This window comes from Colias eurytheme, chromosome 22 (assembly GCF_061535395.1).
Source record: "Colias eurytheme isolate Ceu_HAF_F1 chromosome 22, ilColEury1 Martin Lab GWU primary, whole genome shotgun sequence".
NCBI classification, from domain to species: domain Eukaryota; kingdom Metazoa; phylum Arthropoda; class Insecta; order Lepidoptera; family Pieridae; genus Colias; species Colias eurytheme.
Window position 1 is genome coordinate 5,719,253 of NC_143001.1, and position 27,049 is coordinate 5,746,301.

The 27,049-nt window shown below is 33.4% G+C and overlaps 2 protein-coding genes across 2 annotated transcripts; one reads left to right on the forward strand and one right to left on the reverse strand.

Moving 5' to 3' along the window:
* The first annotated feature begins 3,234 nt into the window (after positions 1-3,234).
* On the forward strand, positions 3,235-4,884 carry LOC149898712 (UDP-glucosyltransferase 2-like). The gene is made up of 3 exons (XM_090114822.1): positions 3,235-4,072; positions 4,326-4,548; positions 4,661-4,884. The coding sequence occupies exons 1-3, from the start codon at positions 3,242-3,244 to the stop codon at positions 4,882-4,884; spliced, it is 1,278 nt and encodes a 425-aa protein (XP_089970948.1). The 5' UTR covers positions 3,235-3,241.
* A 2,474-nt stretch (positions 4,885-7,358) lies between these two features.
* LOC149898713 (UDP-glucosyltransferase 2-like) lies at positions 7,359-13,138 on the reverse strand. Its single transcript, XM_090114991.1, has 4 exons — positions 12,312-13,138; positions 11,809-12,028; positions 9,938-10,157; positions 7,359-7,666 (listed from the first exon to the last, which is right to left on the reverse strand). Exons 1-4 carry the CDS (start codon positions 13,134-13,136, stop codon positions 7,381-7,383), a joined length of 1,551 nt encoding a protein of 516 aa, XP_089971117.1. The 5' UTR covers positions 13,137-13,138; the 3' UTR covers positions 7,359-7,380.
* Between the last annotated feature and the right edge of the window lie 13,911 nt (positions 13,139-27,049).

Sequence of the window (27,049 nt, forward strand, 5' to 3'; positions counted from 1 at the left end):
GACCCTCCACTTTTTTTAGTTGTTTGAATTTGAACTAGAAGTCACTGAGATTAGCATTTATCCAAAGAAACAACCACTTTATAATATAAATAAGTAGTACAGATTATTATCTACAAAAGAAAGACACAGTGATAATCATTTTAAAATTTATTAATTATGAACTCTCTCTCTCTATTATCAGCTACTAAAATATAAATTAAAATTGTGAATGAATGTTCAATTTAGAACGCCTGTTGCTTTTCACGAGCAACAGCTGTGAATAAAAACTAAATAAACAGCGCATTTAGAATTCCTGCCGTAAAATATTAGCAATATTACAGCCTTTGATCCACTTGTTTACGTAAATTTTCCTATTAATATATCGGTTTGATGTTGTGATTATTTAGTAAATCCATCTTTTAAACGTCACTTTTAACTTGAAAATATTCACTTATAATACCACAAGAGCTTCAAAATTATCGGGTATTTTCCGATAGGTTCGTTGCAAACAAATGAAGGAGTCAAGTTTTTAGTCAAGGTTAAAAAATCACGAGCGCGAAGCGCGAGTGATTTTTCCTGATAAACTTGACGACTTTATTTGTTTGCAGGGAAATGCCAGATAATTTTGAAGCTCGTGTGGTATTCGGGGGATTATTTTTCCGTCCCAAATGTCGGCCAATAATTTCACAATTGAATTGAACCTGTCAGTTTGACGTCAACGACCAGAGAAAATTTTCAAAAAATTATCAGTATAATACCATGTAGGTTGTACCACGTGACGTCGAATGGTGCAATTCTATTGGTCGATATTTGGGTCGGAAAAATAATCAGAATAATAATTAAAGGAATGTACTAAGTACTTACCAGTTTCAATAAACAAAGAAATCAATTAAATTAACGCCAGCAAGTTCTCAATTCTAGCAGTATAAAAAAGAAAAAAAAAAGTCTCTTCTACAACCAAAATCATATATTATTTTCTACAACTAAACCTAATTATATCTTTTAGAAGTACATTTTATTATAACCTTTATTTTATACTGATATTATTAATCTGAAATTCATCACATCATTCATCACGCCAATACCAACAGAAGCGGAGCTACGCGGGTGAAACCGCGGGGCGCAGCTAGTATGTAATATTTTGACAAAAAGTACAGTTTATTACTGGGAAAACGTTGCTCTTCTGCAAGGTGTGTTTCTATTTAAATGGTATTAATTAGCTGAGTGAAGCAATTACCCATATTTCATGTACTGCATGTTTCTTTGAAATCGTATCGATGAGAGAAACCCTTTTCAAAGAATCTTAGAACTTAAAACAACCCTCATGTTGAATTATATATCTATCTATAGCTGGCTTTCCGCCCGCGGCTTCACCTGTACAGTGAAATATTTATAAGTAATTCAGATGTTCCACCGCGCTAAGAAGTAGCCAATATGTCATTCTCTAGCTCTCACTATCTTGGTAGGTACATAATACAACCATTAATATCAAGAAATCGCTGCTTTGCGACGAAGAGGAAAGACAAAAAAAGGATCAAACACACTTTTGCAATTATTAAGGACAAGTAAGGAAAAGTTGTGGTAAAAAATGCATAAAAAAATCTATACTAATACCTATTATATTAATAATCTCATAAACTTCTGATCCGATTTGAAAAAAAAATTCTGTGTTCTAAGAGCGTAGGTATACGCACTATGCGGGTAGCCGCATTGCGGGTAGCCGTCCGGCTGACCGCAAGCACAATTATGTACGTAATATTCATTTCTATGCGCACTGCGATGCGGCTACCGCAGACCGAACAGTGCGCATAGAAATGAATATTACGTACATAATTGTGCTTGCGGTCAGCCGGACGGCTACCCGCAATGCGGCTACCCGCATAGTGCGTATACGCTCTAACACATTCTAACACAAATTGGACTTATAGATAGTCCAATTATCGGATATGGCTATAGGCTATAGGCATCACGCTAGCGTATACGCACTATGCGGGTAACCGCATTGCGGGTAGCCGTCCAGCTGACCGCAAGCACAATTATGTACGTAATATTCATTTCTATGCGCACTGCGATGCGGCTACCGCAGACCGCACAGTGCGCATAGAAATGAATATTACGTACATAATTGTGCTTGCGGTCAGCTGGACGGCTACCCGCAATGCGGTTACCCGCATAGTGCGTATACGCTCTAAGACCAACAGGAGCGGAGCACTGCAGGTGAAGCCGCCGGGCACAGCTAGTATTTAATAATATTCAAGATTACCCCCTATGAAAGTTATAATAACCATTGCGCATGTTAATAATTTTATCGTGTCATGATTACTGCACAATCCGTAGAAATTTTATTTAGCTATATTATCATGCATTATTTATTGATTAAATTTAATTAAAGATAAACAATTTTCCCCTTTGTTAAAATGTAACAAATTTCGTTTCATTTTCATTAGAGTTTAAGTACCTATCATCATTAGTTTTAAAGATACCCATCTACACCCAATTATTTCATAAATAATAATAAGCATTATCTTGGCAGCAAGAAATCTCAAAAAACAACGACGAGAAGTTTGATCGCATGCTCACGAACTAATAATTCTAAGACGAAATAGCTTTACATTTTTAATTCTCGACTCCGCCTTAATGCTTTAAAATTTTAACGTAGTTACCTACTAGCTGCCCAGGTAGACGTTATTCTGTCCTATTGGACCTTTTTGTGGTTTCTCTCCATAAGAACCTTCCTTGTGTCTTAGCAAAAACGTTGAAAAATAGCTGGTAAAAATAATAAATTGGTTGAGCCGTTCTCGAGTATAATGATTTACATTTGATAGACTAAAAGTTTGTTGTTGTTACAACGATATCAGACTTTAATTACTCTGCCTAGTGAACAGCATCTAGTAGTTTAGTTTTGTGCTTTAGGCATACGATATAATATTTATTATAGCAAACTGAGTTGCTGCAATCGGTATATCTTTGCATCAACTTCATCGTTTTGCTGTTATAATGTTTTGTAGATTATTTTCCATGAAAACATTATTAGATAATACGTCATGTTAAAAACCCGTGCAACAATTATCGCATATGATTTACACATAATTGCAAGATTCAATCCATTATCAAACGAAGTAATTTTTAACCCAGATATGCGAACTTTATAAAAATCCAATTAGTGTTCACTTATCGGCTTGTAAAATAGATAAAATTAGTGATAAAGCATTGATTGAGTGCCATAAATTTAATGTACTATTAGTTTCTGTATTCCCAAATAATGTGGCGGACGATAAAAATAATATTTACAATATGTGTTGTGTGTGGTTCGTTCGTGGACTCTGCAAGGATTCTAGCTGTGTTCCCGATGCCATCTATAAGTCACCAGCTAGCGTTCCGCCCGCTCACACATGAACTAGCGAAAAGAGGTCATGAAGTAGTAGTCATCACACCAGACCCGGCATTCCCGAAAGGAAAAACACCTACAAATTTTACAGAGATCGATGTTCATGATATATCTTATGAAATCTGGCAAGAAATGTTCAACAGCCATACAGGAGATAAAGATGATGTCTTACGAAACATAGTTTTGATGTTTGAATTGATAACCAAAACATTTGAAAAACAAATACAAACTCCTGAAGTGCAGCGGTTAATAAAGGAAGAATACGATAAATTTGACATTGTCCTTATTGAGGCATGTGTACGTCCTACTATAGCTTTGGGTCATATTTTCAAAGCTCCTCTTGTTATGGTTAGCTCATTTGGTGCAGTTCCAGCGCAATACGATTTATTCGGAGCACCCATGCATCCACTATTATATCCAAGCAGCGGAAGAGTCAGGGTATACAATTTGACAATGTGGGAAAAGGCGAAAGAAATGTTCATATCAATATTCCTACAGAGGTTAATAATGACAACGGAGGAAAATGATTATCAAATGATGAAACGAAATTTCGGAGAAGATTTACCAAGCTTGGCAGAGTTGTTTATGAATGCGGATATGTTGATGTTAAACGAACATCATATTTGGGCTGACAACCATCCAGTTGCCCCGAATATTGTTTATATAGGTGGGATGTATTACAGACCGGAAAGTGAATTGCCAAAGGTAATTAAAGGCTAAACTTTATTGATATTTTAAATATATAATATAATCTTATATATAAAAATGAATCGCAAAATGTGTTGGTAAGCGCATAACTCGAGAACGGCTGAACCGATTTCGATAATTCTTTTTTATTATATTCCTTGAAGTACGTGGATGGTTCTTATGTAGAGAAAACGTAAACATGTACCACGGGCGAAGCCGGGGCGGACCGCTAGTCTTAGTTAAATTTTACGTTACATATCTTATCTTCCAGGATATTAAGGAATTCTTAGATTCATCTAAGGATGGTGTCATATACATAAGTTTTGGAACAAACATTATACCATCAGTTCTTCCTCGTGAAAGCATTCAAGCGATGGCCAATGTATTAAAACAACTACCCTATGATGTTCTGTGGAAATGGGACGATGATAAGGTGCCAATACAAGCGAAGAATATTAAATTTTCTAAATGGTTCCCTCAATCTGATCTTCTAAGTAAGTATTTCTTTATAAATATAATATGCTATGGCCCAAATAAACTTTTTCTTTATCTTAGGACTAAGAAACCTTCTTCCAAAATTAAGAAATTGACACTGTTTTCTTTCAGGACACCCAAATCTAAAACTATTTATAACACAAGGAGGTCTACAATCAACAGACGAAGCTATAAATGCTGCAGTACCCCTAATAGGTTTTCCAATGTTGGGTGACCAATGGTATAATGTAGAAAAATATGTTAAATTCAAATTTGGCAAACAACTGGATATAATGTCGCTAACTGAAGATGAGTTTAAGGATGCTCTTATTACGGTTATTGAAGATCCAAGGTAATGTATAGTATTTTTTTAAATAATAATGTATGCTTATAATATGAATCATTAGTGCTATCTTCTTCTTCCATCTAATTAAATCATTTTCCTTTATTTATCAGATATAGCTAGATAAAAAACTAACCTTTAATCAGTATCCGGACTTTCCTTATAAATAGTTAATAGTTATTTCAAAATATCAATAAATATTTTATAATTATGCCTACTTTAAACCATAATGTTTGTGAATCTTGTATTTTGTGCCTACTTTCGTTTTTGGTAGTGTTTTCATTCCAACTCGATTATCGTTTATTTTAGAAGGTTAATGTTTTATTTTGTTTCAGATATAAACAAAATGTGAAGAAATTGCGGGATCTAATGAGAGAGAGTCCAATAAAACCACTAGATCGAGCTGTATGGTCTATAGAGCATGTTATAAAATATGGAGCTAAACATTTGCGTCCTCCAACTTTTGGAGGCATGAGTGCGTTTGAGTATTATGAAGTTCCTCTTATTTTGCTCCTTCTTACAATCTTGACAGCCATTTTGTTAGTTGCGATAATTGTAATAGTTTTGGTTATACGTTGTTTTAAAAGATTGACGAATAAGAAAATTAAAAGAAGTTAGATAATCATACATTTAGATGATAAGTATAAAAAATGTATCTAATTAAAATGTGCCATTTGTTATGCTGTTGTATTTATTTTGTTACCTTTAAAAAAGCAAACAAATTGCTTCCTGGTAGATACATAAGACACAACAATCCCATAATTCATCTAAGATCAGCAGGTTTGGTATTATATTTATTTAGAAATTTAGCATAGATTTACATATTATAGGTTGGTTCAATAGAATAGTAAAATATATTTTTTGTTGTTACATAAATTAATCTAAGTAATATTAATTTAGATTTAGAAAACAAAAGAGCTAAACGCTACAGAACGGATACTCTCCGCCTCCCGCCAAAATTAAACACTTACCTCACCCCGCACGATCAGGCTAAAAATGGTCCACATTTTTCTGCAAGGACGATACGCAACGAAGATTGACAACATTAATCAAATTGACTTAAAGTAATTTTATTATCCAGTGATTATCGTTTTTCGTAGAAGCTGTATTGTGCTGTTTACGGATTGTATTTCATCAGAAAAACGCGAATTTTTTTTTACCTAGTCACAAAATATGTACCAACCATAAAGCGCTAATTTTGTAGGGAGTGTCAAAACGGTAATTTTGTATGGAGTGTCCGGGGTGTGCTAATATGATAAAATCATAAACCACAAGATATAATAGGAATATAATATGGTAAATTATTTTAGTAAAAACAGATTTGTGCCAATTTCAAGACGCGATAGCCAAAGACTTTTTTTTATAAATTTATCCGCCTGAATATTATTTTGTGTCGATTGACTTCACACCTGGACAAATTTGCCAATATATTTTTGTATAGGTAAAAATATTTTTTTGAGGCACACCGTAACAAAAATATTAAATCCTAAATACTATTGGGAGCTGTCCTCAATCAACTAATTATTTTATAGTGCTACAATTCTCTTAGAGTAATTATTTAATATTTCATATCATCACCATCATCATCGGCCTATATTTTTCCAATGCTGGGCCACGACGAAGGTACAAGCCATAATCCACCACGCTGGCCAGGTGCGTGCAGATGTCAACATATTATCTTTGAACTTTTTTAATTCCTTGACATAGGGGAGGGGTTACTATGTGGATAATGTACTGAATTAGAAAAAATAAAATTAATTTGTATATGCTTGTCTTGTGAAAAATATTACTTTTCATATTTGAAGGCTCTTACGAAATAAAGTGTTTAAGATATTTTTTCCTCGTAAAATAAATAAGCCTTATGGCTTATTAGAAGATCAAAAATACCATAAACTGGCTTCATATTATTCCACGAAAAGTCTCTATAAATATTAAATATTTATAAAGTTAATACAAAATTTCAAGTGATATTTTTCTTCTTGGAGAATGACATCAAAATTTAAAATTATTGAGTTAATTTTATAAGAATTTTATCAGAACGATGATAATTATAAACATTTTATTTTTAAGTTGCGGTCTAGATGGATATAAATGATTGTTTGTCAACTTAGTTACTGTTAACTTAGTTAACGTTAGCATAACTGCGCATATAATATTTGTTCAATTTAACTGCACATGTGAATAAAATGACAATAACTTATATTTTTCTACATTATTTTTATCACCAGATAGGCGATATAGATCTAGAATATACCGGGTGTAATCGTTAAGTGCGCACAGGCGATTATTCCGTAACTATTGCAGATATCAAAAAACTTTATACTGATATCGAAAGCCCTTTGCCTAAGGAGTAAAATGACAACAATAACTTTTTAAAAATAGAACGGGAAATATCTATAGCTATAATTATATCGTCATTGAAATACAAATAAAGACAAAAGAAGATAATAAAATCACAGCATCATAAATAACATTTATTTCCATATTTACAACTTACCACTAAACTAATTTACTTCTTTTTGATTTTAACATTAAAAGTGTACATCTTTCTCACCGATCTATATAAAAATCGTAACACCATGAAGACTGTTATATTAAAAGTTAGTACTATTAATAATAATGATAGTAATAAATTGATTTCATAGTACTCCGTCCACGATAGGCCCATGGCCGGTGGTCTTAAGTGATCACCACCGTGCTTGATCACGTGTTCTATCCACCAGATAGCGTTATCTAGTGGTTTGATGGGCGCATCACGCATTATGGCGCTCAGTTTTAGCATGTTCTTCTTGTAACTGCAAAGAGAAAGTTGTATGAAAAAATCTTAAGGATATAGATTTGACAAGAGACGAGATTTTAAGAAGCATTTTCGCCTTACTATGATGATTTTGAAAAGAGAGCGTTTGTGCCGAGCATACGTGTCAGAAGTGAAACTTCTTTGGCAATATTGAAAGATACCAAAATCGTCGCTTTACTCCATGACGTGTCGATATTGCCATGACGCGACCTTGAAATTTGACTATCAACGCACCTAAAGAAGTTTCACTTTAAAAAAAAATTATTCCAATATTTATCTTAAAGCTACACTTCGCTTTAAATACTTATTTTTCTTAAAAGTTTCTATTTTCCACGCATCCCGTACAACCAAATATTCACCGTCAATTAAAAAGGAAAAAAGTAATTATAATAATTAAAAATACATTACAGAAATAAATAATTTCCCAACTTGTAGTCAATTGTTTCAAGGTAAGCGGATAAGCTTATCAAAAATTTTAGCATATAGTAATGATAACATCTTATTAAATACTTCAAAAATAGATTGTATTAATTTCCATTTATTTATCAGTTTAGGACATGGCGTGATTGCTTCATGAAGATATAATATTTCATTCAGTGTTTTATGATATTCTAAGTAAATAATAATAACGATGGACTTTGACCTTATAGGTGATAGGACTATAAGGTAATAACAAATCGTTTTATGATTTCTATAAATGTTATTTCATAGTTTGTTCTATTTCATAGAATTTGAGAGGATTTTTTTTTCAATTTTCACACACGGTACGATCTAATCTCCAGCTTTCGCTGGTGTTATAGAAATCAGATGGCTGATAAACATACATATATGATATAATATATTATAAATTTAAATTAATATATTTTATATAGATAATTAACAACCAGACACAGAGCAAACGTTCATCATACAAATATTTTCCCCGGGTGGGAATCGAACCCGCGACGTCTGGCTTGGAAGGCTACCACTACCGACCAAGCCAGCGGTCAGTCCGGAATTCAGATTATAGGAAGATGTTTATATCGCAGTCATCTGGATGAATCTGCTCTTTGATTGAATGACTAGCGTTATTTTAACCAAATGTCATAACAAATTAATGATCAATTTTTTCTTTATCATTTTGTGAAAATGGAAAGCATAGAAAATGCTAGTTATTCTTTAATGCAATTTCATATTATATTTTTGATCAGTCTAGTATCTGCTAGATTATCACTATCCCTACTTCCCTACTCCCTACTCCCTACTCCCTACTCCCTACTCCCTACTCCCTACTTCCCTACTTCCCTACTATATTATAAATGTGAAAGTAAAGTAACACGCTTTCCCGTTTAAACCTCTCAACCGATTTTGATGAAATTTGTCACAGACAATCTTTAGACCCTGAGAAAGAACATAGGCTACCTTTTGTCAAAACACAACGCGGGCGAAGCCTCGGGCATAAGCTAGTTTGAAATAAAACATATTATTTGAAAATCCACAGGGATTTTCGAAAAATAACAAGCATTAATTCGAGCATGAAAGAAATAATAAAGTATTTGTGCTTCTTGCTTGTGCAGTGGTACTTGTGAAAATATTATTCTTTTTCAAATAAAACTTCCTCTGTATTGCATTCTTAGGATGTTGAATAATCTATATGTAGTTTATTTTGTTTGGAACTTGTATTATCTTTGCACCAGGAATTTTATAAATAGTAAGAAGTTTGTTTGGAACAAAAGATATCGATGACATAAAAGATATCTTCGTGCTTTATCTTTAAAATTTTAACAAAGGACTGTTTATTTAACAGTATTTTTAATGGTAAGTTAGTGATGATTCTTTACTTTAGATATAATTATAGAGTAAATGCTGAATTGAGTGATTTTAAATTAATTTGTAACAATGAAAGTAGTTAGTAAAAATATGCTTTTAAAATATAAAAATTCTGCTAAAGATCAGAAGTATTTAATTAATTCATATTTGTTGAAATATTGCTTCATTGTTAGTTCTCATTTCAAAGAAATGTAATTCATTACATAATTGATATAAATTATAAAAAAAATTTGTACTAGTTACATGTATATAAAATCATATTATTGTATTATCACCGGAGAGCTTTGTTGAAACTTTAAGGTCGCGTCATGGCAATACCATCATGGAGTAATGCAACGATTTGGTATCTTTGAATCTTGCCAAAGAAGTTTCACTTCTGACACGTGTGCTCGGCACACACGCTCTTTGTTTTGGTAGTAAGTTTTTTCCTACCTAGTAGGTTAGGTAGGTTCATATTTACCTTGGGTCTCCAATAACAGTCTGTATGGCGTTTTCAAAAGATTCCTCCGTCAATGTATACAAATCTAGTTTCAGACCAATCCTGTGGTGTACATATTTTTCCGCATTGTACCACTGATCTCCCAATACAGGCATGCCGATTACAGGCACTCCGGCTGTGATCGCTTCATCCGTTGATTGTAAACCCGCTTGGGTTATAAAGAGCTTAACTTTAGGATGTCCTGAAATTTGGCGTCATTTATTAGTATTAAAAGAAGACATTGAATTGGGTAACAAATCATTATTCAGTGTCTCCGTAATCTTGCGTTGAATTTATTTAGATGTAGTCTTTCAGGACAGCAAATGCTGACCAATTTCCAAAGAAATATAATCAACTACCTAGCTCTCCGCCCGTGGCTTCGCATGGTTTGACTATAACCATTACTTATGTTTTCTATCTATTAAAATTACATACTAAAACCTTCCTTTTGAATTATTCTATCTATTAAACAAAACTGCATCAAAATACGTTTTAAAGTTAGTATCTTTAGTGAATCAAAATACAAAACTGCATCAAAATACGTTTTAAAGTTAGTTAGTAAGTACCTTTAGGTATATGCTTAGGTACATAATATACATACAGATGTATACTCTGTAGGAACTGAACACTTGAACGTGAACAAGGCGACCCGTATCCGTGTCTCGTTGTTCACGTTCCAGTGTGATTAAATTCATGTCTAAAAGAAACCATATAGCTTATGTTCAGAAAAATTATTATATTTATTACGTTAGGTAACTATAGGTACCATAACAGCATCATACAACAATGTTATCGTATGAATAAACGTAAGACAAAGATTCTACAGGGCGACTAAAGAACTGCAAGGGAACAATAGAATGAGTTACTGTTATTAAACCTTGCATTATCATGTACCCTTATTCTATTCATACCTGGTTCTATTTGAATATAATGCAGTAATGGGGTTATGAGGTAACTATGCTTCAGTATCACAGAATAAATAATATTTCAGTTAGTCTCTATATAATAAAAATGAATCGCCAAATGTTCTAATTCGAGGACGGCTGACCCGATTTCGTTTTTCTTTAATAATATTCCTTGAAGTACGAGGATGGTTCTCGGAGAGAGTTAACGTTAACAGGTATCACGGGTGAAGCCGGGGCAGACCGCTAGTCTTTTTTTATAATGATTAGACACAGATCATATTATAGTACAAAAACACTGCCTTTTTTACACGCTTTATATTAGCTTCACCTGTATGTTTGTTTGTAACCGACTTCTTTGGGCGCGATTTTGACCCACTTTAAACGGCCAGATTTCGTTCAAACTTTGTAGATTTATTGAGGACCGATGACAATACACAAATTTGATAAAATTTTCTATTTTTTAGTTCGGTTTTCTATAAAAAGCGTGTTTTATAGTTTTTTTAAACTATTATTATTTATTATTCTAACATCAGTATATTATTAACATCATAAAAATTGTCTCTGTTTTAAAAATAGATTACGAAACTGCAAGTACGATTCCTTTATCAATTTGATTAATGATATAATTATTATGGTGCTGATAAAAAATTCAAGGTTTTGCTCCAATTCTGTCACAGATAATTTCCATTCTAATCAATTACATCGCGCTTGCTATCAATTCCAATTTAAATATATTTTTTTAATTTCAAATGAAATTATGCTTCGAAATTGCGTGAACTTCATCTGCTTTCATTATTAGGTACTCATTAAGAACCATTGAAATTTCCTTGATCACTAAAACTACTGCATCTATTAACATCTCTAATTAAATTTCATTTGATCTACTCTATCATTCTAATTTACGCCTTATTTCATTAACATCACGACACATTTTCCATTGCTACTTACTCAAAAGATCTGCTTGCGGGAACCACTTCGCTGTTTTTATGTTCTTCGGTTTACCAGGTAGGTCTTCGTCCCATTTCCATAAAATGTCGTATGGCAATCGAGAAAGCACTTTGATCATAGCTTCAATGACTTCTGGAGCTAATAGAGAAGTTTTCACGTTTGTACCGAAACTTATGTATATGACACCGTTTTTGGAAGAATCCAGGTATTGTTTCAGGTCCTGTTGAAGAATTGTCTTTTATAATAATTTGTTTATGGTTTAAAGTAAGAAAGAGAAAGGAAGTTTAGAAAGTACATGATATCAAAGCAAGAATATCAAAGCTTTTGACTAGATATATTTTTGTATATTCATTTATTCACTAAAAATTTATGTAGAAGTTTAAATAACAAAATATTATTACTCGTAGTATGCATTAAGTTCAAATGCTAGAAAACGTTATCAAAAGCACAAGAAATTACTTCATTATTAATGTTAAATTGCATCTATTAAACGTAATTATTACCTTTGGCAATTCATTTTGCGGTTTCTGATGAACACCTCCAATATATTTAATATTAGGTCCCACAGGATGATTATCCGCCCAGAGTGGATGTTCATTCACCAACAGCAGTTTTACATGGTTACTCAGATCATCAAAACTTGGCACATCTTCACCAAAATGTTTCCTCATTATCTGGTAATCATATTCTTCAGTTGTACTCACTATAGCACCTAGTGTAAGCATGGTTACTATTTCTGTAGCTTTTTCAGCAAGCGTCAAATTGTATAACCTTTGCCGGTCAGGTGTTGGGAACAAGAATGGTTGGAACGGAGCGCCATAAGCACTATACTGTATAGCTAGTAGGCCAAAAGAACTTATTAGAACAACTGGTTTCTTGAAGTGGTGTCCCAACGCGCCAGTCACACGAACACACGCTTCAGTGATTATCAAGTCAAAGCTATCCTTTTCTTCGTTCACAATCCGTTTCACTTCTGGCACTTCATTTTGTTTGTCAAACACAATTGTGAATCTTTCTATGAATGCTCTGATTTGTGCTATCATTTGTTGCTTGTCCAGTCTTTTGTCTATAAGCATTTCTTGCCAATGCGCATATGATACGTCATGGACATCTATTTGGGTTAGATTTGCGAGGCTCTTATCTAATGGTACTGGATCTGTAGTGATCAGTACTACCTGGTGACCTCGTCTTGCTAGTTCGTGGATGATGGGACGAAATACCACTTGATGACTTATTGATGGTGTTGGAAACCATGCCAGGATCTTCGCCGATTCTATCCCGGTAAGGGATAGAATTAAAAGGGCGAATACAGCCACTACCTTCGGCATGACTTAATGCAATCAACTCATTCAGCAAGAATGGATAATTTTCATATCAAAGCAATATCTTAATTTGTTGATAAATAGCCGATTTTAGTTTTCGTGAAGATAATGAAATATGTAATTATATAGGTAATTGTAACATATGTCATGGATTGAAGATATTTAGCAAAAAACTCATACTTATTATTATTCAAGGGTGAATGAACCTTAAACCTTAATAAAAATGCATGGTTAAATTTAGAAATCAGCTGCTAGATACAGAAGATTGTTAATGAAATTATAGAACGTTTATCTATTGTTTTCTGAATTAATTAATGTTGTATTTTTTTCTAAAATAAACCAAAGGATTCTCATTTGGATTTCACTGTTATTATCACTATGAAACATACACTCGAAATTTCTGTAATGTATTTTCTAATAAATCATCGTTATATTATTTTGTAGTAGGAACAATCTAGACGACCAATTCGAATCGAATTGAAATTATTAAAATGCATGGTTTAAAATAACCTTTGGAAATATCAAATAATGTATAATTAACACCCAGTAGGTAATTGAAGAATACGTGTTCCAATTTTATTAGCGACAACGTGTTAAAATAAAGATATAGTCTTTTACATAATTGGCTAAGCTTTATTATAAACTAGCGGTCCGCCCCGGCTTCGCCCGTGGTACATATTTACGTTTTCTCTACATAAGAACCATCCTCGTACTTCAAGGAATATAATAAAAAAAGAATTATCGAAATCGGTTCAGCCGTTCTCGAGTTATGCGCTTACCAACACATTTTGCGATTCATTTTTATATAAAAGACTAGCGGTCCGCCCCGGCTTCGCCCGTGGTACATATGAAAAATAGATGTTGGCCGATTCTCAGACTTACCCGATATGCACAGAAAATTTCATGTGAATCGGCCCACCCGTTTCGGAGGAGTATGCAGACTAACATTGTGACACGAGAATTTTATATATAAGATATTCCAGACACAGTTCAAAATTCCCGATAACCGCACATAATTAATTAGGTTATTTATCAAAGGAGGGTAAATGAGAATGCTTCACCATAACAAATAATATTATAGGAGTAGCCGCAAAGGGGTTCCAATTAAATTGTAATATAATTAACTATTATTCCTCCTCACTTTGGTCGGCTGTAACAATCTTATATTATACTAGCGGTCCGCCCCGGCTTCGCCCGTGGTACATATGAAAAATAGATGTTGGCCGATTCTCAGACTTACCCGATATGCACAGAAAATTTCATGAGAATAGGTCCACCCGTTTCGGAGGAGTATGCAGACTAACATTGTGACACGAGAATTTTATATATAAGAAGAAGATTAATAGCTCGGTCTCAATTATTAAGATTAATTCTACATTATATTTAAAGGTCTCTAGAATAACAATTATGAAAACCACATTTCATTTCGTGTTCCATTACTTCTAAAAATAGCACATGCTCGTCTTTGCAATATTACTCCCAAGTCCCAAACCTGGTCCACTTTTTGGATAACAAGTTGTCTGTTCCTTTAAAATAAACTATAAATATTGTTATAAAACTTCTGATTCTCTAGATCGATAAATCAAAGGAATAGGTAGGTTATACATAAAGTTACAATATTGCTTTTTAATGGCATGGGAGTTGGGACGTTTACGCGATCTTTCTCTATATTATTATATTTCTAATATATCTTCTTCTTCTCTTATATCTTCTTATATATAAAAATGAATCGCAAAATGTGTTGGTAAGCGCATAACTCGAGAACGGCTGAACCGATTCCGATAATTCTTTTTTTATTATATTCCTTGAAGTACGAGGATGGTTCTTATGTAGAGAAAACGTAAACATGTACCACGGGCGAAGCCGGGGCGGACCGCTAGTCTTATATATAAAAATGAATCGCAAAATGTGTTGGTAAGCGCATAACTCGAGAACGGCTGAAGCGATTTCGATAATTCTTTTTTTATTATATTCCTTGAAGTACGAGGATGGTTTTTATGTGGAGAAAACGTAAATATGTACCACGGGCGAAGCCGGGGCGGACCGCTAGTTATATATAAAAATGAATCGCAAAATGTGTTGGTAAGCGCATAACTCGAGAACGGCTGAACCGATTTTGATAATTCTTTTTTTATTATATTCCTTGAAGTACGAGGATGGTTTTCATGTAGAGAAAACGTAAATATGTACCACGGGCGAAGCCGGGGCGGACCGCTAGTATATTATAATTATAACAATTAGGTACATAACTTCAAAAATATCGTAGGCAAATGCACCGTTTATGTATAGAAAACTTGACATAAGACCCTTTTTCTCAAATCGTAAAATAAAACTGAAACATTTTTATTCATATAGGCTTCATCTAGACACACTTTTGAATCATCACAAAGTTTACCGATTCGGAAAGCAGTTTATAGAATGGCAAATCCCATTAATTCACGAACTCACGAATTATTGCATCAGCCCTCCCATACACATTAATCTCTACAACAGGACAGCAAACACTCAAGTGGGACATTAGGGGATCTATAATTCTGAACAACCACAAACTTACCTATTAAACTAGATATATGTACCATTGTAACAATCTGTCGTCAATGTGACGTCATAAATAAATAAATATAAATATTTCAGGACAATTTTCACACACGGCACGATCTGATCCCATACTAAGCTTTTGTTTGTGTTATGGAAATCAGATGGCTGATAAACATACATAGGTATATAATTTTAAATAAATAAATTAACACCCAAGGGTTTGATTCCCGGTGGAGAAGAAGAAAAAAAATGTCTCGGTCTGGTAGGACACAGAAAGTTGATCACCTACTTGTCCCTAAAGAAAATCGATCAGTGAAACAGATGTATAATGCATCTGCCCCTTACCCCACTAGGGGACATAGGACTTCACGTTAACTTTAAAAAAATCATCGCCTTTCTCCATGACGTGACGGTATTGCCATTGCGATCTTGAAATTTTACTCTCAACGCGCCTAAAGAAGTTTCACTTCAAAAAGGTGAACAAAAGAACATAACGCTGAAAACAATAAGAAGCAGACGCAGCCCAATCGTTCAATATACAATCCTTTCTTGCAAATGATTAAGTAAATCCTTAAATAATGGACAAGGATACAATTCAAAGAAAAAGGTCGTTCAAAAGACGTCCTTTTAAATGGACATGACGGATTGTGTCTCGCTGGATTTGATGTCGTTAAAGTTCAAAAAGATTTTATTCAAATCGAATCTTGGTTCATCAATCATGAACAGATTAAATTGCCAAGAGACAGTTTAATGTTTTCAGGGCATTTGAGACCTTATTAAAGGGGGATAAAGTTAAAAATGTAGTAACGGGAGCGAAATAAATTGGTAGGTAATTAATTGTTTGTGCGTTTAAATAAATGGTTTCGGATAAGCAATTTCTTTATCCGATACATTAATAGAATTGTCTCTATTATTTATGCTCTTCCATAATTCTATTGTCTTTTTTGTTTTTGAGGTAAGTTCTTCAATTTCTGTTGCTTCTTCTAAGCTTTTGCACTTAAAGTAATTTTCAAGTTATCATCATAGTAAAACAACCAACGATGCATGCTTTGTATTATTTCTCTATGTATTAAAGGTTGTCTGGATGCAATCGATCTCAAGCGAAAGGACCGCCAATTGCACTTAGTTTTAGCTATTTCTAAGTAAACTAATTGTATTTTTTCTCTTTTTATAAGTGCAATAAAGATTAGAGAAATTTGGTTATAATATACAAACATTTAATTCTACTAACTCTAGATTCCCTAACTTGCAGGAAATATGGTCACATTTCATTAATTCTTAATTATTTACCAAACCTAACAAAGACCGCTACCTACATCCATACTAATATTATAAATGCGAAAGTAACTCTGTATGTCTGTCTGTTACTCAATCACGCCTTAACTACTGAACCAATTTGCATGAAATTTGGTATAGAGATATTTTGATACCCGAGAGAGGACATAGGCTACTTTTTACCCCGGGAAATAGGATAGGGTTTATCCCGGAAATCCCACGGGAACGGGAACTATGCGGGTTTTCCTTTGAAAACGCGGGCGAAGCCGCGGGCGGAAATCTAGTGAGAAATATATTATAACAAAACAAATACAAGCCGTTCATAACACAGCACGGGCAATATCTTCGACCCATTTGTAAGCACCATAAAGAAGGAAAAATACGCGTTCACCCGTCGCAGAATATTGTACCGTGTTTCAAAATCATCGACAATGTTATAGAAGATTGTGAAATTGTGGATAATTTAAGGCTATTTTATAGTAAATTAATGAGAATGTTTATTTCTTAATGTTATTAATAATTGTATAAAGTATACAATTTATGTAATAATAAGCCGTTTATGTGATACTGAATTATATTATGAATACAGATAAGATGAAACCTACAATATTTTTTTTCCGTTAACTTATGTATGTGTGTTTTAATCATGTTTTCACTTTTAATCAAATTTCTTTTAACTCATCTATCAGTTTTAAGCCAAAAGTATTTAAAAACAACCCAAAATTGACTTAGAACGTCTCAAACATTCAAAATACTAACTATAAAGCTATATATTTTTTTACAAATAAATATTGTTTTAAAATATCGTATCCACAAAATGTAAAATTCGGACATAAACATTAAACAAACTGCATCATAAATCTAAAACATTGTAAACATCTAAAACGTATACAAAATTATATCCACTATCCATAGATTTTTCGTACAACCTGACCCAGTTCTCGTATGGCGGCCGAAATTATCCATCAATACATTTCCTTGGTCCATAATGAAGGCCATACGTCAGTAAGATGAGCCTACATCCACTTTGCTCATTGCTGCTTCGCTTTGTCATCCCGGCATTATGTGGGCGGTCATTTTCTGGTCGCGTTCGTTTGGGTGTTTGGTCTATGTTAGGTGGTGAAGCGATAGTTATTCCTACTAATATTATAAACGCCACAGTTTTTAATAAAATGCGTGAAAGAGTAACAAACATACATACATATATACACATACATCCATCCTCACAAACTTTCGAATTTATAATATTAGTAGGATACGATAAACTGACAACTAGAAAAATTAAAACTGTCCGTGAAAAGTCACAAAGTTTTGTTAATATTTTTGTTACAATAAATACAGTTAAATCCCGTACTACGAAACATAACTATAGTGTTTTCTCATAATATTATGACTACATTTCATTAGAATGCATATTATTTATTAGGCTTCAATATGTATCATCTTGTGAAATTTCATAGAAGTCCTGTAGCCATACTTTACGCTGAAACGCGAGAAATGTTTTCTCTACAGAGCATAATCAATACAACTTTTTGAAATCAACCATTGGGGGCTTTACCGGCTGGCCAGTCATGTGTAAAAACATATAAGAAACATACGTTTAAAAATGTTTGTAACAGAGACAGAACAGAGAGCTCATTTAATATCAGCTTATAACTTAAGGCACAGTTACATCGTGATGACATTTGATGAAGTTAAGGTGCGACACACATGGGGCTAATGACAGCGATTTATTTAACAACCCCTTCTAAATCCACGTTAGCTCTATCAGATGGGTTTTATAAGTTATAATGTACTTTTATTACGTTTTGAACTAGCTTATTTGAAGTAACTACAGTAATAAATTAATAAGGAAAGGATTTGGTTGTGTGTACGTTTTCGCAGTCGAAATATCGCAACTCAATTAAAGAAAAGATGTGAATTCAGCCAATGCCACATAATTTCGAAGTGAAATAGATTATTTTCGTATGGCAAGCGAGTAAGAGAAGATACTATTAATTCATGATTAATAGTATTTAATAATTACGAACAACACATTACAGAATTGAGTTGTATTTAAAAATAAATTTAAAATAAATGAATACATAAAATTGAAAAGTGTACAACAGGCGGCCTTATTGCTTAAAAGCAATCTCTTCGAATCTAACTATCCTTATCATGCAACTATAAAACTTGTTTTATCTCCTCCAATCCACAGTTCTCAGCTGTCAAATTATACTCATTAAGAATAGCTTTAGTTCCCCGCATTAAAGGAATCTTAAAGCAATTTAGTTCCACTGTCAAGTTCGAGACGTCAAATTAAAGTCGTGTCGATTAGCCTGAACGTAGACAGATTGACATAGTGACAATTAGTAATGTTCGTTTTATTTGGTTTAGTTTTAGTTATCCTACTAATATAATATGGTAAGGGGTCGCCTGGTAGAGATCACTCTGAAGTGATATTGCCGCCCCGTTACACATATTAAAGCTGTAACTTTGTGATTTATTATTTACTTTTATATTTTATAAAATAATGTGTGTAATGAAGTGTCAAATAAATAAATAATAATATTATAATTGCGAAAGTTTGTGGGTATGTACATGGGTTGATCCAAAAGTAATGATAATCAATATTAAACAAGGTCATTACAGTTGAAATAATTATGTATTTCTCTAGATAGTCTTCTAACTAGATAATATACTTCGATATTATTTCCTAAAATTAAAAAAAAAACTTTGACTTCATCCACAAAAACCCCTCTACTGCGACCATCACTTCGCTGTCGTCTTAAAATTTCTTGCTAAGACGGTGTTTCTTGTGCCGAGGAAAGGGATAGAAATAACTAGGAGCTAGATCTAACAAACAGGGTGGGTATTCAAGCATTTGAAATGCCGATTTTTGAATGGCAGCCATTGCAACTGACGCTTTGTGATCTGGTGCATTGTCTATAAGTAATTAGGTTTGTTACACTTTCACGAAAACACTACTAAACGTTTATGAATGAAACTTTACAGTAATATAGGTTATACATCGGAATAACACATAAGCTTTAGAATAATTTGATTTTTCCAGCGGGTGAAATGGCGCGACACAGCTAGTTATATGATTAAGCAAAGGATCAAGACGTGTTGTTGAATGGTTGCTATTTCGCGTAGACACTCGTAGACCTCGTTAAACACTTCAATCACTTATGTAGCAGACTGCTACGTCAGTGATCGGGGCTACAGTAAATGCTTTTTCAACCGTGTTAGAATGTATTCTCCTTTCTTCTAGGCAACAATGTTGCGGTGACGAACACACACAACAGTAAAAGGTAGTTCCAAAGCTTTATCGTATGAAAATAGTATCGTAAGGTATATGAAGTAAGGTATTATGAATGAATAGATGTAATAGCAATGATGTTATTTATAAGACAAATACATTAAGTATTTTACTTGCTGTTTGCACCGGCTCTACTTATTTTTGCTGGTTATAAAATAAAAATGAATTGCCTACTTCTTTCTACCAGCGAAAGAATTAACAGCCAGTTAAGTTTAGTCTTACTTTTTGAGGCACACTATTTAAAAAAATTAAGATACATTCACAGACCATATTATTTATAACTTCAACACACATTTCATAACCAAAAATATTCCTTACAAAACTGATACAAAACCGCTCACACTGATCAAGCATGTCACATGATACAGTCGCAAAGACAATGCAACAATTCAGTGATATGAAACAGCTCATTAGCAAGTATCATGGTACAGTCGCGCGCATCGGTGAGTAATATGTCTGGAACCATGCCAAAAGAATGCAATGCGACGTATCGTCTTCTGCTCATTTAGGTTTTTTGGTTATGCAACAGTGTGACATTATTTTTGAATAATCACTCGTATCAAGTATCGTACTCGTGTGGTATTCGGGGGATTATTTTTCCGTCCCAAATGTCGGCCAATAATTTCACAATTGAATTCAACCTGTCAGTTTGACGTCAACGACCAGAGAAAATTTTCAAAAAATTATCAGTATAATACCATGTAGGTTGTACCATGTGACGTCGAATGGTGCAATTCTATTGGTCGATATTTGGGTCGGAAAAATAATTTTAATAAAAATTGGAATCGGAGCTAAAAATGACAGAAGTTTGAACTAAAGAAAATGTTACACCACTGAACACATAAATTATAATCATGGGAAGTTCGCAGATTTCAATTTTGTATTTATAAATATAAATTTTAATAATAAAGGTAACAACTTTGAATGATCATTTTCTCCTAGACACGATGCCGAAATATAGATACAAATAAATTTCATATCATTTCATCATTTCCTTTGACGATTATATCAAGCAAAAACAAAAATGGTTTTCAAACATGGCTTAAAATTAAAAATTGCTTCCATATACCGTTAGTCTTTAATACAGATGAGATTAAATTAAGGATCTCGTGTTTGAGTTTGGAATTGAGTTTGATGCTTCACGGATGTGAAATGTGCCCTTTTCCCTCCAACGCTTCGGGAAACTTTTACATCACGTTTTAGACTTTAAATCTTATTATAACTTGTGTACACGCGTAACGAATTTATTGTGGACTTGTTTATATAGACGTATGTTTATCTTCATTTCTTATATGACTTTTTGAGATGTTCTTGCTGTAAAATTGAGTTTGCGTGATGGAACATGACAATCCATACTTTAATATTATAAAGCTGAAGAGTTTGTTTAAAAGCGCTTATCTTAGGAACTGCAAGTCCTCTTTAAAAATCCTTTCGATGTTAGATAGCCTATTTATCGAGGAAGGCTATAGACTATACATCATCACGCTAAGACCAACAGGAACGGAGCCACGCGGGTGAAACCGCGGAGCGCAGCTAGTAATATTATAAAGCTGAAGAGTTTGTTTGTTTGAACGCGCTAATCTCAGGAACTACTTGTCCGATTTGGAAAATTATTTCAGTGTTAGATAGCCCATTTTTCGAGGATGGTTGTGGATGGCTATATTTGATGGTTAGGCTATATTTCATCATGCTAAGACCAACAGGAGAGGAGCAATGCGGGAAAAACCGTGGGGCACAGCTAGTGACTCTATATCTAATGAATCATTTAACACGAAAATGTACAAGCATATATTTCCGAATTATAAATTATTTAGCCCGTTTACCAGTAATACATTTATGATAAGCTACACTGCACAGCTTAAACCTCAATTAATTAACAGCTTTGATTAATAATGAAATTAACAAAATACGCTACAAGCGCAGCAAAAAAGCTTCACTTTAAAATTACGTCAGACTGCATCAGACATATATAATTCACAATAAACAAAAACATTAAACATCATCAAGCTCACGACAGCCATAATAAGTGTTCCATTATACAAAATTGCTTTTAAGTAAATTAAATTTAAACTCATTTAACTTTTCCACATTTGCTCGCTACACTCTCGAATAAAGAACAATATGTAATGGCGGGAAACAAAAGCGAGCGTGTAAGCATGGACAATCGGGCGCGCGTTCATTGTAACAGTCATGACCGACATACCGCCTTATTGGAGCGACTTTTTGCAATATTGAAAATCGTGGACTCATTTTTCTGTTTGGAAATTCTTACACGCTGTTGAGGATAATACTTACCTTCCTCGATAAATGGGCTATCTAACACCGAAACAATTTTTCAAATCGGACCAGTAGTTCCCACGCTGTTGAGGGTAATACTTACCTTCCTCGATAAATGGGCTATCTAACACCGAAACAATTTTTCAAATCGGACCAGTAGTTCCTGAGATTAGCACGGTCAAACAAACATCCATACAAACTCTTTAGCTTTATAAGTGTAGATAATATAAAACTACCCAATCTCCTACCACTTATTTCACGCACTATTTTTATCCAAAGCCCTATAACAAACATACCCATACGTTCGTACATTCGTTGACCCATTTCGTACGATTTGAACGTACCATAAACAATGTGAGGAAACAATAGGTACGGGCAATCGCGCTCACTAAGTCACAACTGAGCTGGGAAGTTATGTGAGCAAGTTTAATGAACATGCATGTCATCATTGTATGTTTTGGGTAAGAAGATACGGTGTTATAAGATGTTTTGTTTGATATACCTAGCTTTCCGCCCGCTGCTGCACCCGCTTCATCTAAAACCTATTAAATTAAATACTAAAATGACTAAAACCTTCGTCTTGAATCACTCTATGTATAAAAAAAACGCATCAAAATCCGTAGCATACCTAGTTTTCAAGATTTAAGCATACACAGGGACATAGGGATAGAGAAAGCGACCTTGTTTGTATGTAGTGTTTATAGGGATACTTGATATTATGTTCTGTTTATCTTATTTTTCAGTTTAAATAACAATGCATAAAAATTTACGTCATATCGGCTATCAGGAGAGATTTACGACGAAATCAAGGAGTCTTCGTGGTAGTCTTGAGCTTGTAAATGTCTAGAAATTTACAAGCTGACAGTATTTTTATGTATACCTACAACACACAATAGAGTTCAATTTGCAACATGTCGTAATTCACAATTAAATATATTTATATTATAAGAATATCGCTTGGCGTATCATACTAGTTTCTAAAATAAACTCCATGAATTAAATCTCAATTTACGCACAATACTCTCTCATGTTTTCGATAACGAAATAATATAAAAACATAGTACAATATCAGATACACTTGTAGCGAAATTCGATTTGCTTGTGATACGCGCAGATGTCCAGAGATGCTTCTAGAATAACTTAGTACCTATATTTGTTGAAGCTTCTCCAAAGAATGTACGCGATCTGGAAATTGGTTGCGGATTAGTCGATACAGGTTTTTTTAATTTATTTATTTACGGCATACGCCAAACCATACATAATATGTCGGGGAAAGGTGTAGAATGTGAATCTATTTCCAAGCTGTGGGCGTTGCGTTGGGTAATCGAGCAAAAAAACACCAGACAAACAATCTCTTTTAATATCCGTTATGTTACACATTAAAATTAAACACTAGCAAAGAAAAGGTTAACAGTTCCAAGTAGTGGAAGGTCCGAATTCTTCGATGTTCGAATGTGAAGTGCAGTCCCGAGGGCGAGCCTTCACCGGCTAGACCCGGTACAAGCATGAAGTAAGCCGCCAACTTCACAGTAGCGACGGTGCTGCCACCACATGGAACTCGTGCTTCGAGTCGTTTTACATCCGCGCAATTGACCGTCTCCGACACACATATAAAACTTAATTCTAAACTTATCACTATGTCCTTAGTGTGTAGTTAAAACAACATGCAAAATGCCGCCTTTTGTACTGTTTTAATCCGTTTTTGTATACTTGTGAATATTTTTAACTTGGTTGTAGCCTGTGTTCATTCGAAAATAATAATAATATAATATAACTTCATAGGAATCCCAACAAGCGATTTCGGTAATGGATTCAGTTCAGTTACATTTCTCGGATTAATAAAGTTCAAGGAATATTTTTTTCCCCTTTTTATTAACGATTTGTTAAGTTTGAAGGTGACATCTACTTTTAATAATTCATTATTTTCTGAATAAAGTGGTTATTAAGCAGTTTACTTTGAACTTCGGCTTATCGACGGTATTAAAAAGGTTTAGCATGTTCATAAAAAAAAAACATAAAGATTGGAAAATTGGATGGATGGATGTTTGTTACTCTTTCACGCAAATACTAAATTGATTACAATGAAATTTGGTGTATAATTAGCTGATAAATAAGGACCAGGACCGGGAACTATGCGGCCTATTCTTTGAAAACGAGAGCGAGGCCGCGGGTGAATCTAGTATTGAACAAATTAGGTACCTATATAAAAAGTAAAAAAGGTATAAGATTCGTCTATTTGATCCATAAGCCAGATTCAGTAATGACTCTACAATGAAAAGTTTTCAAGTACTAGCTAGGCCCTGCGGTTTTACCCGCATTGCTCCGCTCCTATTGGTCTTAACGTGATGACGTATACTAATATTTTAGCGTGCAGCCTTCCACGATAAATGGACTATCTAACAGTGAAATAATTTTTCTACTCAGATCCGTGGTTCCTTATATTAGCGCGTTCAAACAAACAGACTCTTCAGCTTTACAACATTAGTATAGATTTACAAGATTTCCGTATAAAAGATAAATTGAGTTATCATTTACCATTCCTCCATAACAAATACCAGACACGTATCTTGTAAGATAGAGCCTTCGAGAACCTTCGAGGTAATTTGTCGTCTGATTGGCCTTGAACTGAGAAAATTCAATATTATTAATGGAAACCTTATACAATTTATTATTTATCATCACTATTAAATTAAAAATATGTGCGTTATTTAGGTACACTAGTACACGCACACGTTTTTAAGCATAAAAAAATGTGTGCGTGTACTAGTGTACCTACACACGTAAGAAGTGAAACTTCTTTATGACCTTATTTTTCAAAAATAATTTACTACATATATGCAACTTTACAGAAATATGTCGAATCACGCGTGGTAGGGATAAGAAAAAGATGGCGCGTAACGGAAAAATGTCACGCGTAACGAATAAATGTTACACTAAATTTTTTTCCAACCCCGATAAAGAAGTTTCACTTCAATAATATAAATATGTATTTAATAAACAATAAAAAGGCATAAATAAAAGAAAAATAACCTGTTTTTAAATCAATAATAATACTAAAATGTATTTTATTTTGATAGAATAGAAAAAATATTGTATCTTAGGTATTGAATATTGAAACAGTCTATTTTTAAGTCTGAAATACGTATTATTAATACAAAGGAAATAAGTTTATTGAATAGTCTATTGGGGCAAGTAAACGGGTGTAAAGTATCACAATATTTTTTCTAAGAGCACCAGAAAAAAATGTTGGAAAAAACATTCTCGATGTGAATGACACCTTATATTATTCTATATAAGGCTTAAATTCCCGTAAATACCGTCTTATCAGTATAGGAAAAAACTTTCAAAGTAAAAAAATAATATTTCATAATATTGGTGATTAGTTCCCGTTACTTGACTTCCACGAGAAAGTGTCAAGAGGTGATTTATTATATCTGGCAGCTTCGACAATTTATGTAGTTTGTAAAAAACCTTAATATTGTACACTGATATTTTATTTAAGAATTTTCTTTCTTGTTTGTAACCACTTTACTCAAGATTTTCTCGGGCAATTTTAAAAACGCTTTCACCATAATAAAAGTAGCTAGTTTTAGCTAATATATAATATATATATCGTGTCGCGGAGTTTGTAGTTAAACTCCTCCGAAATAGCTTGACCGATTCTCATGAAATGTGTACATATCGGGTAGGTCTGGAAACACGACAAGGTCAATAATTTATCATCCTCCAAATTCATAAGAGAGTAATAACAAAGTTTGGCAAACACCTAGTAGTATTAAATTATCTGTGACTGAGGTAACAAAGGCGTATTAAATACATAATATTATGTAACAATATTATTTTTGAGGCAAAGCCGAGACAAACAGATTGTTTTAAAAAAATTTTAAATCCTTCAAAAATGAAGTAAAATAAAAAAATACAGAAACAAGGTTTTTCTGCGCCAATTTTATACTATTATTAATTATATTTATAAAGCTCACTTCAATATAATCCAAAATATTCATCAATAAAGGAGGTAATATTTAATTCATTATAGTCTTTGATCGCAAGAAAGGCTTATTAGCATTTCCACAATGTAATTTTGTAATTTCAAGTAGGTAACTCAATGTCAATCAGGTTTATTGATTAAAAACTATCGAGTATTTTTTGAAGTGAAAATTCCTTATCGCGTCATGGAAATGTCGTCACGGAGTAAGGCGACGATTTAGGTATCTTTGAATCTTGACAAAAAAGTTTCATTTCTGACACGTGTGCACGTTTCTCACACGATCTTTTTTATTAACATGGTACAAGATAGAAGACGCGGCTTCATTCGCTTGGTACACTTAAACACGTAAAAAAGTGAGTCAGCCTATTTCCTAATTTAGACTATATGTAGGTACTCTACCTCTGCACCAAAATTCATACTGATCCGATCAGCTGTTTTTGAATGATGTTATTGTTGTTAAAGAGTGACAAACATGCATAATTTATATAATATTAATAGGTTTGGTATCATTCAATAATATAATATAATATAATTTATTAT

Excerpts from the sequence above, each read along its gene's own strand:
- LOC149898712 (XM_090114822.1), top strand. The coding sequence starts at position 3,242 with ATGTGGCGGACGATAAAAATAATATTTACAATATGTGTTGTGTGTGGT. Across the intron at positions 4,073-4,325 it reads CGGAAAGTGAATTGCCAAAG|GATATTAAGGAATTCTTAGA; the intron begins GTAATTAAAGGC and ends CTTATCTTCCAG. Across the intron at positions 4,549-4,660 it reads CCCTCAATCTGATCTTCTAA|GACACCCAAATCTAAAACTA; the intron begins GTAAGTATTTCT and ends GTTTTCTTTCAG.
- LOC149898713 (XM_090114991.1), bottom strand. The coding sequence starts at position 13,136 with ATGCCGAAGGTAGTGGCTGTATTCGCCCTTTTAATTCTATCCCTTACC. Across the intron at positions 12,029-12,311 it reads CGCAAAATGAATTGCCAAAG|GACCTGAAACAATACCTGGA; the intron begins GTAATAATTACG and ends ATTCTTCAACAG. Across the intron at positions 10,158-11,808 it reads CCCGCAAGCAGATCTTTTGA|GACATCCTAAAGTTAAGCTC; the intron begins GTAAGTAGCAAT and ends GCCAAATTTCAG.